General features: G+C 62.4%; 1 protein-coding gene across 1 annotated transcript in view; it reads left to right on the top strand.

Moving 5' to 3' along the window:
* GTF3C1 (general transcription factor IIIC subunit 1) overlaps positions 1 to 9,555 on the top strand; it is a 68,054-nt gene extending 58,499 nt beyond the window's left edge. Inside the window, 9 exon segments of the mRNA XM_079121457.1 lie at positions 2,917 to 3,089; positions 3,563 to 3,850; positions 4,391 to 4,650; positions 5,442 to 5,722; positions 6,799 to 6,835; positions 6,838 to 7,221; positions 7,539 to 7,590; positions 8,641 to 8,833; positions 9,279 to 9,555. Of these exon segments, the coding sequence (XP_078977583.1) occupies positions 2,917 to 3,089; positions 3,563 to 3,850; positions 4,391 to 4,650; positions 5,442 to 5,722; positions 6,799 to 6,835; positions 6,838 to 7,221; positions 7,539 to 7,590; positions 8,641 to 8,833; positions 9,279 to 9,482 (1,872 nt within the window). The 3' untranslated portion in view covers positions 9,483 to 9,555.
* The last annotated feature ends 6,825 nt before the right edge of the window (positions 9,556 to 16,380 follow it).

The raw sequence follows: 16,380 nt of genomic DNA, 5'->3' as shown, positions 1-16,380 counted from the left end.
TCACAGCTGACAACACACAGGACCTACCGTCCACATGCTTCAGCACCGCAGTGCTGTGCTGCGTGGCAATCTCAGCTGATCCACCCCGCGTGACGGTGACGAAGCTCTTCACCTTTCATCAACCTCTCCCCGCTTCCTCCTTCCATCTGTGAAGTGTGGGGACAGCCCCCTCACGGCTGAGGTTGTAAGTCTGATATTTAAAATGAAATTAGGCAGGAGAGGAAATAAGGTGTGGCCACGAACTGGGAAGGTCACTGCGCCCCACGGCCCCTTCCAGATCACCACTGTACCTGTGCAGACAGGTGGTTGGGAGGTGTCTGTGAGGGCCAGCTGCCCTTTGGCAGCGATGAATGGTGGTCCTCTGAGGCCTCTGCTTCCTTGTGGCAAAAGAGCCGGAGTGAGGAGGGCCAATCCCATTTAACCGCATGGAGCCTGGGAAGCGCGGTCTTAGAACTCTTCTTTGAGTATGGAGACTTGAGGTTCAGAGAAGTCAACACACAGGCCCGAGGTCACACGGCTCGGTCATCACATCAAGATGCTGCCTGAACTGCCGGGTCTGTTCCCTGGGCCAGCGCTGCCCAGGGTGTGATCTTCCCTCTGTTGTAATGATCACATAAGCAGTTTCCCAGTGGAGCCTCTTTGCTTTTGCATTTGATCTGCAGACCTAAAGCTGCTTCTCCGGCTGACCTTAGCAAACCAACCCAGAGCGCCTTGGAGGGGGAAGGGAGAAAACAGTGTTACCTCCCAACCCGCTGGTGAGGTTAGATGGGTGCCTCCCAAGCCCTAGGGCACCTCGGAGTCAACCAGAGAACCGTGGGGCCCCCCAGGCCCCTCCCACGAGTCCTTAAGGAGTGGAGGGGTGGGGCCTGAAAGTGTAGCGCCAGGGCACGCGGGCCCTTGAGGAGACTCCATGGGGTCTCCACACGCAGCTCCAGGCTGTGCTGGCTACTCTGGCCCCAGGGGCTCAGGGAGGCCAGGCCTGGCCATCACTGCCGGCCCCAGCCTCTGCACTCCCCGCAGTGAGTGTCCCCTGGTCTCTGCTGCCACTCGCTCAGCCCTGGGTTCCTTCTGGTGCTGGCTTCACACCCAGTTCGCTTCAGAACGAGAGTCTGGCATCGGTGCCGCGTGCCCTTGGCCACCCAGCCTTTTGCAGCTGAAGAAAGAGAGGCCCTGTCTGAGCTGAGAAGAATGAACAGCCACAGGCTACCTCTGGCCCCTGGATTTCTTTTGTTGCACTCATTTGTCTGAAAAGAAAACAAACGGCTTGTGTTCTAACTGCTGCCAACACTGCACATAAGAATTCCAGGTTCCAGCGTGGCTGGGCACTGGGCAGGGGCCTCCTGCCCAACAGAGAGCCAGGTAGCCCAGGGAGAAGGAAGAGCTGGGCTCCGTCGCCCTGGTGCCAGGCCTCCCCTTCCCAGGGAAGCTAGGCTCCCAGAATCTAGTGGTGGGGACTGGAGGCCATAAGCAAGGACGCCAGAGGTCCCCAGAGACGCCCACGGGGTGCCCCCGCCACCCAAGGTCTCGGGACTCGCAGTGCAAGGAGGTGGGGCATGGGACCTGGGTCTCTGGGCTGGCCCATCCCTCCACCTCCCCAGGCGTGGGTGGCCACACACCCAGCCACAGCGGGGTTTGAAGAGTGCGCCTGGGAGACAGGCCACAGAGGCGGCCACCATGCTGGATCTGGCTGTACCAAGGTCTTCTCAGGAGGGAAGGATGGCAGCAGCCCCTGTGGCTCCTGGCCCTGCAGAGTGGCAGGCCTCCCGTGCGCGGCGCCATCTGCAGAAGCCAGGGCCACGCAGACCTCCGCTGCCTGACCAGCTCCAGAAAACCGCCGTGTTGTCCACAGCCCTGACTGGCCCTGCCTCACAACCTCAGCGGGAAGGCCACTTCTGCCACCAGTCGCACCCCTGTCTGGCAGTGTGGCCGTGGAATGCCACTCAGCGTGTGCTGTCACTCGGGGGTCCTGGGGCCAGTGCGCTCACCAGCCTCTGAGCCTAGAACCCTTAGACCTGTGCAGTGGTGGCTGTTGGCCTGTGCTTTGAACTCATCCAGGCCTAGTTCACAGAACCCCGCGTTTAAAACCTCACAGGTCCGTGTTGACACCAAAGTACATTCTTCCAGCCCCAAGTGGCTGAGCTGGAAGAGTAGGCTCTGGACCACACATGGCCCAAGATTCAGGCTTAAGGACGAAGGCACGCTGCTCCCAGGCACTGGCTGGGCGCACACGGCCTGACAGGCCCTGAGGTCGCCATCCCTTTTCCTTACCTACGTCTTGGGGTTTCCTCATTCAAAGTGAGAAAACTCAGCAAAATGTCCATCCACCAGTCACTGAAAGGCCCTGCAGCCCTGCAGCTCTTTCCAGTAGGTGCAGGCCCCCAGGATCCAGGCTTGGCCGCAGAGTCACAGCTATGAGGCCTCTGTCTGAGGTGGGGAGCCAGGGGTGGGGTCATAGGAGGCGAGTCCACAGGTGGGCACGGTCCCACTCCGAGGGTCCTTGAGGCACTGCATGTTGTGCCTTCTGGACAGAGGCCACCAGGCTTCCCCAGGCAGGGAAGGAGCACAAGGTCTGCTTTCATCGGAAAAGGATTGGTGGTGGCTGTGGAAAAAGGTCAGGGCCCTGGGGACGGGTGACATGGAGAAGCAGGACAGCCAGATAACCAGAGGCCCTGTGAGAAACCGTGGTGGCCGGGGCCATGTGGTGTCAGCACAGGTGCACTTGGGAACAGGGCAGAGGCTAGGGGATGGTGATGTCAGACCTGCTGCCACTTGGACTCTGGAGCAACCCCCTGGTCTCTGGGGTGAGGGGCAGAGGCAGGGGCTGTGAGGCTGGGCCGCAGCCGCCTGCAGGCCCTCCTGGACACACACTCCAGCCTCCCGGCCTCTTCTGGGCCGCTCACCGGCGCTGTCTTGCAGACCTTCCGCCTCTACCGCGAGTACAGGGAGCACGTGCTCGTGCGGGCCTTCGTGGAGTGCCAGAAGCGCAGCCTGGTCAACCGGCGCCGGGTCAACCACACGCTGGGCCCCAAGAAGAACCGCGCTCTGCCCTTCGTGCCCATGTCCTACCAGTTGTCCCAGTCCTACTATAGGTGCGTGCACCCTCGGGACAGTGAGCCCTGGCTCTGCTCTCTGCCCTCGTGTGGACAGGCCAGCACTCCGGGGTGTCAGGGTCGGGGCCACGCAGCAGGTCCTTTGTCTCCCATCCCCATCAGGTGGGGCAGGTCAGTTTCTAATTTAATGACTGGTTCAGTTAGAAGTCCACTGTCCCAGCTGGGCACAGACCTCAGTCCTCACCCTCGGGACTCAGAACCCCCGGCCGACTGCTCTGCGCACCTCGCGGCCCCCTGGCAGCATGCGCCCTGGGAAGCCCTTTGGAGGGCACCTCGGCCGCCCACCAGTCAGCCCTCAACCGTGCCACACAAGTCCCGTAGGCCATCCAAAGCCACCTCCACGACTTCCTGTGCCAGCCCGTCCTCTGCCCAGGCACTGTGCGCAGAAGGTGGAGCTGAGCTCCGCATCCTGTGCAGGCGCTGCCTTCCAGCTCAGCTCCCCCTCCCCACAGGCTCTTTACCTGGCGCTTCCCCAGCACCGTCTGCACGGAGTCCTTCCAGTACTACAGCAGGATTCGGGCTGCCGGCAAGCTGGACCGGCCCAATCGCTTTTCCTTCAAAGACCAGGACGGTAGCGATCCCCCAAGCGACCTGGTGGCGTTTTCTCTAGACGGCCCTGGGGGACACTGCGTGACTGCCCTGACCCTCTTCTCCCTGGGTCTGGTGTCCGTGGACGTCAGGATCCCGGAGCAGATCGTGGTGGTGGACAGCTCCGTGGTGGAGAGCGAGGTCATGAAGAGGTGAGGGCCGGGTCTGCAGCAGCCTGGCCACACACCGCTCTGGCCGTAGGGGTCAAGCCTGTTCTTGGGACGGGTCGTCACCCCTCCCATCGCCCTGGGTTGGCAGCTTCATCTCTTGTCACCTGGTCCTTTTCTTGGCCCAGCGTGTGCTGGGCTTTGCTGCTGCGGGTCTGGCCCTACACCCAGCACTTGCTGGACAATGCAAGAGGAAGTCGCGGGGGCTTCCTGAGCTCCTGGGGACACGGCCTCTATCCGTGATGAGGACTTGCAGAACAGATGTCCAGGGAGGGGTCTCTTGCTGGGCCTTCCAGGGGCTCTGGTGCCTCCAGAGGAGGGCGTAGGAAGCATGCCAGGGAGGATGCTGGCCCTGGGCCCTGGGGCTGCCAGAGTGAGCTGGGCCTTCAGGGGAGGTAGATAGTGGTCAGGAGCAGCACCGTGCTGGCCTCTGGGCACCAACGCCAGCCACAGGGGCCCCAGGGAGGGAGGCCAGGCAGCAGGCAGCTGGGCTGGGTCCGGCTCTCAGGTCTCATATGCTCCCAGCCTAGGGAAGGACGGAGGCTTGGATGACGACGAGGACGAGGAGGAAGACCTGGACGAAGGCTCAGGAGGCAAGCGCCAGGGTGTGGAGGTGAAGGCCCACCAGGCCTCCCACGCCAAGTACCTGCTCATGCGGGGCTACTGCGCGCCCAGCAGCATCAGCACCCGCAACCTCAACCCCAACGACAGCGTGGTGGTCAACTCCTGCCAGGTCAGGTTCCGGCTCCGCTGCACCCCTGAGGCCACCCGGCTGGGGCCTGTTGGTGAGTGTCCTGCCTCGGCTGGGGAGGGCGGCCCTGAGGGCAGGTGCAGCCAGCACTACCAGGAAGACCGGTCCTCGGGGCTGCCCGGGCCGTGCTATGCGCCCTGGGGGGTTGCTGCTCAGCCTTGTCCTTCGCCCCTGCTGTGGGAGCCGAGGGACTCGGCCTCCTGCCACCCCTCGGGTTCAGGGCCTCTCCTGGGCTGCATGAGACAAGAGGAGGGTGCTCCCCTCCCCCTCCACGCCCTCGGCTGACCCCTGTATGTGGCCGTGGTTGAGGTTGATGGCTTCGGCGCCCAGTAGGATGCCACGCTGGGTCTGGAGCTGGACTGTGCCTGAGCATAGTGGTGACCTGTAGGCCGCGGTCTTGGCAGAGATGCCCCTCGTAGGAAGCAGAGAAGCCCACCTGGCTGGTGGGAGCCCAAGCGGGAATGTCCTCAAAGGCCTGGGCTGTCCCCAGGTCTGAGGGGCGCTGAGCAGCCACCGGGAGGGCTGGGCCCCGGCTGCTGGCGTCGCGGCTCCGTCAGAGCACAGGCACTGTGCTCCCGGCCTGGCGTCTGCCCTGCACTATCTCCAGCAGGAGAGGCACGATGCTGGGGTGGTCAGTGCAGGGAGCCCAGGGTCCTGTATCAGGAATCCCACAGCCAGGGCTCAGTGTGTCCCCCAGAAGGTGACCCCATGGCCACCTGGGGAGCAGCAGGTGGTGCTGGGGCAGGTCCCAGCTGGGCATCCCACCACGTTGGTCTAGAGGGGCCTTTGCCCGTGGGCTGACCGTGACCCTCCTGGTCCTCGCAGCCACCCCCCTGGAAGAGCTCTCGGTGGGACTCTCCTGCCTCCCTGCGACCTTCACCAGGCTGATCCAGCCCCCTGGGGACACTGGCGGCCTGGAGGCCTTCGTCCGCCAGGCAGAGCTGTCTGGCTACAGCCCTGAAGACGTGGCCGCTGCTCTGGAGGTGCAGCAGGCCGTCGCCGCCTCAGGCTGCTTCGGGGTGGACAGGGAGAGGCTGGGCAGGCAGTTCTCGGCCTTGGCGCAGACCACGGGGTCACGCACCAGGACCTTTGCAGACTACGTCCAGGTGAGCTGTGCAGCAGGCCAGGCGCCACCCAGGGCCACACCTGCAGGTGTTCGATGCCGGCCTCTGATAGCATGGTGGTTTTGGGTTTTGTTTTTAATTGAAATTAATCATCAGCATTTAAAAATCAGGGCACAGTCCCCCAAACGCAGCTTCTCCTGAGTGTGAGCTGGCTGAGCCTGGCCGCCCTGCCCTCCCAGGAGACGTGTCCCCCGGCCTGTGTCACTCCCTGCCTGCTGGACTTGCCACCTCACCTGCCTGGTCCCTCGGACTCAGTGACCATTGAGCCCAAAGAAAGTTGTGACAGGGGCCCTTGGGACCAGCATGTCCTCTGCATGGTCAGCTGCAGGCAGAGGCTAGTGACACTGTGAAGGCACCCACCTATCCTTTGTGTGGGACTCGGGCCTCCCTCGGGCCTTGTGGCCTCCAGGGGTGGGAGACCTGGAGGACAGATGGGGTCGCTTCAGAAACCCAGCCACCGCCAACGTCCCCAGAGGCCAAGTGCAGGCAGCTTGTGGCCACAGACGAGCCGACGCCGGCGGTGCTGTGCGGGTGTTTGAGTGTTCAGAACTCTTGGCACCTCCAAGTGCTTTCCCAAGGCCATGGTGGCAGATCCCACCGGCTGTGGGCAAGGGCCCCAGGTGCCCTGCCCATCGTCCCAGAGGGCGACTGCTGCAGCACCCGTCATGGACCTGCTGGTCAGACATGAGGCCCGAGTGATGTAAAAGAAGGGCGTCGTCACGCACCTCCTGGGCGGAGTGGGCAGGTGCAGCCTGTAGAGGGGCTCTCGCCACCTCGTGGGAAAGGCGGCTGCTTCTGTGGAAGGACTTGGGGAGCTTGGGCGCCAAGTCCCGCGGGAGGCTCGCCAGGCAGGGGTCCAGGAGGCCACCCGGCGTTTATGCCTCTGACCTTCAGGAGGAGCCACTGCCCTGGGTCCCGTGGTGGGTGGCAGCTTCTGGGTTGGGAGCCCGGATGGCCTTGCTGCCTGCCCAGGGCAGTGGGCACTCGGCCAGGGCCAGCACAGCCTGGTCACCCGTCAGAAGCCCCCCTGCCATGCAGACCACGTGTCTCCACCCCAGGACCTCCTGGCGCAGCAGCAGCTGCTGGAAGTGGGCGGCACACTGTCCGCCTGGTGACCATGGCCTCTGCCCGGCCCTGGCTCCTGCACTCGGTGCGGCTGAAAGACCCGGAGGAGGCTGAGGCCCCAGAGGCCATGCGGGCCGGGCCCCCGGAGGGCGCCAGCCAGGACGGCAGCCCCCAGGGCACCAAGCGGCGTGCCTGCTGGGCCAGTCAGAGCAGCGACGCTGAGGCCGAGGGCGCCCAGAAGCCCCCTGCAAAGAGGCCCACACTCCAGGACGTGCGCGAGGCCCCAGCGCCTGAAGACACGGGTGCAGGGGAACCTGGACAGGAGGACCAAGAAGGTGTCGGTGGCCCCAGCGTCCCCCGCCGAGAGCAGCTGAGCTGTCAGGCCCCGCTCACAGGGGGCTCCGAAGACCCCAGAGGTACCAGTTGGCCCCCACCCTGTCCTGTGTCCTCCAACCTGGGGGCGGGTCCTGCTGCGGGGTGTCCCCACTAGAGGGTGGGCCCCGCGGGGCAGCAGGGGGAGCCCAGAGTGGCAGGCGGTGCTGGAGCTGCTGCTGGGCAGGCAGGGCTCCCGGGAGGGAGTGCGGTGTTGGCTGGCCCTGGGGCCGGGCTGGGGCCTGGGTCTGCAGGCCCCGTGCCTGCTGGGGCGCACCAGTGCCTCAACAGGACCTCGTGGAGTGGGGGAGGCAGCCACAGCCTGCCCGCTCTGACGTCCCCCACGGTCTCCTCCCGCCAGGGCTCACGGAGAGCTCCACGGCGGGCATCCTCTCCCAGGCGGCACAGGAAAGGTGAGCGGGTGGTCTGCTTCAGGGCCCTGGGGGGAGGGTCAGCATGGCAGGGGTTTGTCCTGGGGGCCATGCGGGCGACCCGCTATCAGTGAGGAGCACGGTCTGCGGTGTGTGCTCAGCACAGGGCTCTCAGCCATGGTGACCTGGACAGCATGGTGGCAAGGACCTGCCAGGTGCCAGTGGAGCCCAGGTCCATCTGGAGCAGGAGCGCCCTTCCAGACGCCCACAGTGCTCTTGGAGAAGGGCCAGCCAGGCACTTCCACGTGACAGTCCCTGGGGCCTCAGGGCCACAGGTGTCCTCGTCACTACTTAACAAATAGAAAATAGGCCCAGAGAGGTGCTGCCCTTGCCTTAGGTCACACAGCCCGTACATGACCAGATGACCCCAGAGCTCAAACCGCCAGCCCAGGGCACCCTGTCTTCAGGGGTTTGCACCTTGTGTCCCGGGACCACTGTGCCCTGAGCCGAGAGCTAGGCCCAGGTAAGGACCCTCACATCAGGAAGGCTGCACCTGTCAGGCCTGAGAGCCGCCTCCCAGGGCCACACCCAGGTTCCCAAAGCCCTGCCTGGGAAGGCACCTTGCCCCAGGTGGCAGGGCCATGTTCCCTGTGTCCCGGCTCCCAGAGCTCAGGGCCCACCCTGGCTCCAGGGCAGGTGCCAGCTGTCCCACACTTGGGCCCGTGATGCTGGTTAGGTCCTGGGTGGTAGCAGAGACCTTGCCCTGTGGCTGGGCAGAGCTCCTGGGGAGGACATCTAAAGAGCCCAGCCAGAGGACAGCAGCCCCCAGCCCCGCTGCCTGGTGAGGCTGGGCAGCCGAATCCTGCGTCAGGTGCCCCTCCTGCCAGCGTGGAGTGACACGGGCCATTGGCTCATCACAGCCTTGGTGGCTGCAGCTGAGCAGGGCCCCACACAGCCAGTGCTGGGCTCCTCTCTGGACAGGAGGGAAGGGGAAGGTCAGAGAGCAGAGGTGGACAGGCCAGCCCGTGACCTGGGCAGGTGCCTTCTTCTTGCCCTCAGGGACCTCGGTGACCAGGCTGTCCCCCCACACAGGGACTGTGAGAACATCTGCTTCGTGGGCCGCCCGTGGCGCGGCGTGGACGGCCACCTGAACGTGCCCGTGTGCAAGGGCATGCTGGAGGCCGTGCTCTACCACATCATGAGCCGGCCCGGCGTGCCCGAGCGCTGCCTGCTGCAGCACTACCAGGGCGTCCTGCAGCCCGTGGCTGTGCGGGAGCTGCTCCAGGTAGGACGCCTCGGGGTGGGCAGGGCCCAGGGCCAGCGCGCAGCCAGGGTGGGGAGCTGGTGCCTGCACCAGCGGAACAGCTAGGGCCACCTCTGACCCTCTGTGCCCGGCCCCGAGCCCTCAGGACCCTGCGGGGAGATGAGGGCCAACCCTCAGCCACCACCTCCAAGGGGCGCCCGCAGCCCGCGTGCCTGGGCTCCCAAGTTCAGTTTGAAAGTCCTTGAACTGTCCAGCAGACAGGCGTGGCGGAAGGAGGCCCGTGCTGTGGGCGTGGCTATGCAGACAGCGCATGTGCTGGGCGGGGCTGCTGGTCCCTGGGGCCGTGTTCAGGTGTCCCCCACTCTGGGAAGGGGCCCCTGTGCAGGAGGGTACGCCCCACACAGGCTTCAAGGCCTAGTGCCCCGTGGTGGGGGCAGGCCCGTGACCTGGTCTGCTGCGTCCCCAGGGCTTGGAGTTCCTCGGCTGCATCCGACGGCGCCTGCTGAGGAAGCCCGCGGCCACCTCGCTCTTCTCTAGGCCGGTGGTGGAAGAGGTGGAGGCGCCCAGCGAGCACACCACGGCCTTCTACGAGCCCACGCTGGACTGCACCATCCGGCTGGGCCGCGTGTTCCCGCACGAGGTCAACTGGAACAAGTGGATCCACCTGTAGCGCGCCCTGCCCCTGTCTCGGGGCCCGGGAGACCCCGTGGTGCTCAGCTCGTGGCCACCCTGGAGCTGGGGAGAGGGACCCGCTGCCCGCTCTGTCCGGGCGTCCCTCCCCAGCCGCCCCGGAGTGTGCTTCCTCACACTGCGGCCGTGGTCTGGGACGCGGGGGAGCAGCTCCAGGCCACTTGGGCCCCTCTGCTCCCTGCCACCCCGTGTTTCCCGCTGCTGCCGGCTGTGCAGGTGGTGAGATCGGAGGCCCGCAAAGACTGGGCCCCTCCCAGGCCGGAGCTGGTAAGGCCAGCCTGGGAGCTGGGCTGCTGCAGCGCTCCCTGCCGTGCCCAGCGCCGACTCCGCGGCTCCGCGGTGCCACCCGAGATGAGGGACCTCTCCAGACAGGACACCCAGCACGGGACACTGCCAGCTGCAGGCTGGACGGGAGGCGTCCTTGTAGGACTTGGCTTTGTTTTTTCTTTCAACCTCTTTTCTCATTTAAAAACAAGTCCCCTGGCATGTATTTATTTTTTTTTTTAAATTAAAGTGAAATCAAATGCACCTGGTTTTGTGTGTTTCTAAACGATTGTCAAACCCCGAGGGGCTCCTGCTCTCCGCTGAGGAAACGGAGTGACTTCCGGGCCGGTGAGGATGGCCCCTCCGAGGCCCGGCTCCCTCGGCTGCCCAGGCCAGCGCCTGCCAGGCATGTGGGAGGAAGGGATTCCGTCTCTTAAGTTCTCTCTCTGGTACCGAGGATTGAACCCAGGGGCACTTAACCACTGAGCCACATCCCAGCCCTTTTTATTTTGTATTTGAGACAGCGTTCGCTGAGTTGCTTAACGCCTCACTAAGTTGCTGAGGCTGGCTTTGAACCCGTGACCCTCTTGCCTCTGCCTCCTGGGCTGCTGGGATGACAGGCGTATGTCTTGCTTGAAGATCTCTTATCCTGACAACGTTCAAATTATTAGTTGCCACTGTTAAGCAAATTCAGATTTTGCAATTAAACAATTTTAGATTTGTCTTCTCTTGAAAGTGGAACGTTCTTGCTACTCTGCGTAAGGCGGCCTGAAGTGAGCAGAGGCCACTCCCTGTGCCGGGACGGTGCCTCCAGTGTTCCAGGGCCCCACCCTGTCCACAAGGCCAGCCCCGGTCATGCAGCCATGCTTCAGAGAGGGGGACAAGGACACATGAGGCCTGGGCTCCTGGTGAGCCCAGCACACCAGCCCTTTGGTCTCCATTTTGCTCTAGTATAAAAAGAATGTTCTATGGGAGGTTTTAAGGAGGCCAGGTAGGGTAATGAATGTCCTCCACTCCAAAAGCAGGGGATACATGTGTGGACGCTCACTGTTTGGGCGCAGTGTGAGGAAAGGTGTGTGGAGCCCCGCAGCCCTGTTGTGAACCCGAGTCGACATTCGGGCCCAGGGCTGAAAGACGGGATGGAGTACTTCCCTCAGAAGAGGGTCAGGGATACTGAGAGCACCCAGGACGCCTGCATGGCAAGCCTGCGCACAGGGGTTCCTTCCCCTCGTGCGTCCTGGACAAGGGCCACTGGGCATATGTCTGGGGGGCACCATAGAGATTCAGGGAGCTGCTCTCAAGCACAGATGGCTTGGTGGAGCACGCGCGGCCCCCACCCCTGGTCCCTCTATCCACGGCGGTCTGTTCACTCCCTCCTCCCTTCTCCTCCACACCTACCCACCTGCTCATTCATCCCATGTGTCCATCCACCTGTCACCCACCATCCATTCAGTCACCACTCACCCACTCCCCCATCCAACCATCCAGCTACACACCCACCTACCCGTCCATCCACCCACCCAACACACATCCATCATCCATCCACCCACCCACCCATCCATCCATCCATCCATCACCCACCCGTCCACCACCATCACCCATCCCACCCCCATCCATCCACCCCTCACCCTATCCATGCCACTCCCCCACTCCCCCATCCAACCATCCAGCTACACACCCACCTACCCGTCCATCCACCCACCCAACACACATCCATCCATCCATCCACCCACCCGTCCACCCACCCTCCCATCCATCCATCCATCCATCCTCCCATCCATCCATCCATTCATTCTAGATGGCACTCTGTCTTCCCAAAATATGCACAATGTCTCCAGAAACCACAGTGCAGGTGGCTGTGAGCTGAGCTGCCGGGGCAGCCAGGCAGCATATGTGAAGCAGGGGCCTCGGCTAAACCCTGGGGCTAGAGGTGCACATACAGACGAAAAGAGCTCCGAGCACTAACTGCCAGACACAGCTCACGAAGGGCCACCGCGGGCCTGCTGCCCATCTGCAGCCCCCAGAGCAGGCCTAGGTGGCATTCCACTGTCACCTCCCTGCCACTTCTCACACAGGGAGGCCTTCCTCCTCCTTTTAGTTATTTTCCCTTAAATAAGCAGTACGTGAATTCGTTCTCTTTTGCAAACCTAAAGCCTTCCAAGAGCTCCAGCCTCGGGGCGTCCCTAGGGCCCTCCCAGGCCTCTGCATTCACATGGAGAACACGCTCCTGTGATGCCCTTTGACATCTAACTTGCCATCCACCAGCTCGCCGTGTGCCCACGACGTCCCTTGCATGTCTGTACCCACGCATGCAGCGCGGCCTGCAGAGTCCATTCCCCGTGGTGAGCACTGGCCTGCCCGCCCGGCCACCCCGTCCTGGCGCACCCTGCAGGCTGCCTGCTTGGGCTCCGCTCCCTCCCGCCGGTCTGCTCAGACCTTGTCCAGTCTGTTGCTGCCGGAGGACCCCCAACCCCCACGCCTCCAGCCTCGCTCCACCGAGGCCTGGGTGCCACCTTTGCTGAGTGGCCTCCTGTTCTCTGACCTCCCCTGACCACCCATCCTTCCCCTGGACCCTCGACTCACTGCTACCAGGGAATTTTCAGATGTGTATATGTGAGTGATTGTGTGTGTGTGTGTGTACATGTGCACAAAAGTGTCCCTGTAATTGATCTGCTTAGAGCGCCACCCCACCTCCTGGTATCCAAGACACCCTGCAGGTCACCTTCGCCCTCACTGCTGACTCTTCCCACGCAGGCCTCTGTAGGGTCCCCTGTACCTACAGGCAGCACAGAGCAGGTGCTGCCTCCTGCGGGTCCTGCCAGTTCCAGCTCTGGGCAGCAGGGGGCAGCAGCGGCCTAGGCTGCTCCTTCCCTGATGGGAGCGGTGCCTGATGCGCTTTGTCCCTTCACCAAGGCCCAGACCCCCCGAAACCGCCCCGAGTCGGGGTGACGTGCCCATAAAAGTGACGATGACGTAACAACAGCAGCACTTTCTGAGCTGCAAGGCACTGGACTGTCCTTGGCTCTTTACACCATGAGTCCCTGATCTCAGCAGCCAGGAGAGTAGGTGTGACCCTGGCCTTGCCCGGCAGGTCCCCTGGGCCATCCACTCCACCCTCCCACCTCCCAGGAGGCGCAGTGGGTTAAGGCTGCAGTTCTCCTCCGGGGCTACAGTTCACGCGTGGCATTCCTTCACCAGCCAGAGGAGTCTGGGGCTGAGGGAGGGAGGCGCAGGGCCTGCCGCCCACACCCCAGGGCCCACGCCACTCCTGCTCTGGGGTTCTGAGGGCGCACCTGGGGCTTGGCTAGCCGCGAAGGCCGCGCTGCCTTGTGGGTGAAGCCAGCAGGGGTGCAGCAGCCCAGAGGGGAGGTGAGGAGGCTTCCCCTCCAACCAGAGGCCAAGAGGAGCACAGTGGGGCAAGGGCAGGTCACTGCTTCCCTCTGCCTCCGTTCCCTGGGGCAGGGCACAGGTAAAGGGCTGGGTCTGACCTCAACCCACTGCCTCCTGTCCACACAAGAGGACCAGGACACCCAGAGCAACCAGGCTGCGGCCTTGCAGAGAGGTCGGGTCAGGGCTGGTCCCAGCAGGTGATTAAGGGGCAGCTCTTGGGTCCACTCCCTGGGGAAGCGAGAGGGGAAGGGCTGGGGAGGGGGCCCGCCAGGGCCAGGACAGAAAGAAACAAAGCAAGACAAAAGCTTCTGAGAAGGGTCAGAGTGTGTCCCTTCCTGTCCCTCCCTCTCTTCCCATCCCCAAAGAAAACTGAGAGGCTCATTCCTGGCCCCAGTTCATAAATGAGGAAACGGAGGCACCTCACCCTGGTCATTTATGAGAGGTGTCACAACCTGATTCCTTTGAATTTTTTTTTCCTGCTGTGCTGGAGATCAGACCCAGGGCCACAGACATGCTAGTCAAGCATGCTAGTCTACCAGTGAGCTACTGAGCTACACCCGGACAGCTTGGGTCCCTTTAAATATGGTCCTTCCTTGGGGTGGAAAGTGAGTTCTCCTTGCAGGGATGATGTGAAGATAATGCTAGAACACTTTCTGCTGCAGGCAACAGGAAGCCACCTCAAACCAGCTCAAGTGCAGAAAGGAAACATATCATTGCCTCAGTCAGGAGAGTCTGGGTCGTGCTGCGTAACAAACAGCTCCCGGGTCTTAGCAGCTTCAGAAAACAAAGGATGGATTTCTGCCTCACAAAACACGTTCGTCACAGGTACACAGGGAACCCTGGGCCTCACCCCCTCATGCAAGGACCCAGACTGATGGAGCAGTCACCATCTCAGTCACCACCAATCACTGTGACAGAGGAAAAGCACTCTAGGGGCATTTTGACTATAGTGAAATGCTCTATCCAGGAGTGAGATTTGCCACTGCTGCTCAGAGCTTATTGGCCAGCCCTAGTCGTGTGGCCTCGTGGGACCACAAAGGGCCAGGAGGTGGGATCCTGGCAAGTGCCCAGGAGGCCGAAGCCGGAGATGTTTGGTAAAGAGCATAATGACTTCCAAACTCATGGACCTCAAAGTCCCGGAGGTGTGTGGTTTCAGGTCTGACGGGATCCAGGAACTCAGAGGTATTACCAGGGGCTCGTTCTACATCTCAGTCCTGTATGTGGCCTTCATCTCGGGCTAGCTGTCTGCTCCTGGTCCCCTGGCAGCTCCCAGGCTCGGTCCCTCCCTACAGCTCAGCAGTCCCAGCAGAGAGAACATGATGCAGACTGGGTCACACGTCTGTCCCCAGGCTATACCGTGGCCAGGGGATGGAACGCACCTGTGGCTTTGCTGGGGCCACAGGTGCTCCCTAGACTGGGATCAGTCACGCCTACAGGGTGCAAAAGCAGCCGGCATTTGCTGGGAGTGTTTACCTCTAGCCCGGATCCCTTCCAGCAGAGCCAGGTGAGGAAGAGCTGGACCAGGATCCGGCCTCCGCAGATCAGTTCTGGCTCTCTGAAGGATTTGGCCATGGCCTTGGGCAGGTTACTGTCCTGCCCCCTCAGAGCCTGCAGGTGGGCACGGAGGTGCAGCTGTGGATCCTCCTCCTTTTCTAAGGGGTCATTAGCGATCTGGCCTGGACTGTGGGGAGCAAGGAGTCACCTGCTCCACTGGCCCCCGGTCCTCGTTCACACTCTCCAGCCTTTGCCAGAAGAGCTGGGGCCCCTGACCACTGTTCCACAGCCCCCTCCCCCTCCTCTTTCAGTCCCTGCCCCGCGCTCCACTCTGGGGTCACTTCAGCTGTGGGCCTATCTGCCTCCTCACTACCAGGAAGGCCTACTGTGTGCATCTGCCCCCAAGTCTGTTTCCAGGGGTCAAGTTTGCAGCTTGAAATTGGCTATGGTGGAAGAATTTATACCAGGGAAAGAAGCAGAGCTACAAATCAGGCTTTATTGAGTGTCTACTATGTGTCAGGCTGGGGATAAAGCAGTGAAGGAGACAGACCTCAGGAGCTTGCTCTTGACCTGTCCCCTGCACCCAGCTCCGTCTCTCCATCCATCTGTTCTTTCTTCCAGCCTTTTGCCGTCCCCCCCCACTGGTCCGTCCAGCCACCCACTTACTAGGCCATCCTTCCAGGTGGGCTGCTCTCACCCAACCTCTGGCACCCTGTTCATGAGCTGCATCTCCTTCACAGATGGAGGCAGGGAGGGGCCCGTCTGCCCCAGTCCTGGCCTCTGTCTCCACAGCCCTGACGTGAGCTCCGTGTGGAGAGCTGAGCCAGGTCCCCAGGGAGCCTGCGGCTCAGGTGGTGCCTGCAGGTGGCACCTGCAAACGGCTGCTCTGTTGAGGTGTGAAAACCACAGCCGCCCAGGTCGAGTGTCCCGGTGCCGGTGGGGGCCTGGGGTGCTCACATGAACACGAGCTATGGTCAGAGTCACACACACCCTGATCCCAGGTCCATAGTCCCCAGCATTCTAGAACTTTCCAGTCTCCGACCGAGGACTCTCCAAGGTTCTCTCAGCAACTTCTCCTAACTACCCTGCTTTACAGAGTCCTGGGGAGACTTCCAACAGAACTACCTGCTGCTGACTCCTGGCCCTGTTCCCAAGGCAGAGACCGGCCTTTGGGGGGATGGTAGGGCCCGGGGGGCTCCGGGGGTGGGTGGGGAATCCCCTGGGGCTCCCGAGCTGACTCAGACTCAGACTCTGCCGCCACTTCTACGGCGGGCACCCTGCGAGGGAAAGCAATCGATTTGCTTAAAAAAATAATAATGATGAGAGTTTTAAGCATTGCCTGGCACGGAGAGCTAGCTCGTACACCAAACCTACGTCCAGCCACGCTCCCACACGGCCGAGAAGCCTTCTCCAGGTTTCTTCATTCACATTTCAACAGGCTTTCTGAGAAATCAGCAGCAAGAAAACCAGCGGCCCCTAAGTCCCCGGGATGAATAAATAAGACCTCAGATGGAAGTGGGGCTGGGGCCGGGAGGACGCGGGTTCCTCTGTGTCCCCCATGCCTGTGAATGCCAGGGGAGGGTCACGTGGGCATCCTCTGCACCCTGGACCCCAGCACTTGGCACAGTGCCCGGCTCCTCCTTGGTGCTTGATACTTTGGGGGCGGGGGTGCAAAAGGGGAATTTTTAAAAATGGGCAGCAGAAATCAGAAAAAGAAATCTTGGTGGCGG

This window comes from Sciurus vulgaris, assembly GCF_902686455.1.
Source record: "Sciurus vulgaris genome assembly, chromosome: 18".
Lineage (NCBI taxonomy): Eukaryota > Metazoa > Chordata > Mammalia > Rodentia > Sciuridae > Sciurus > Sciurus vulgaris.
The sequence above is the reverse complement of the archived record's forward strand: the minus strand, read 5'-3'. Positions and strand labels throughout refer to the sequence as shown.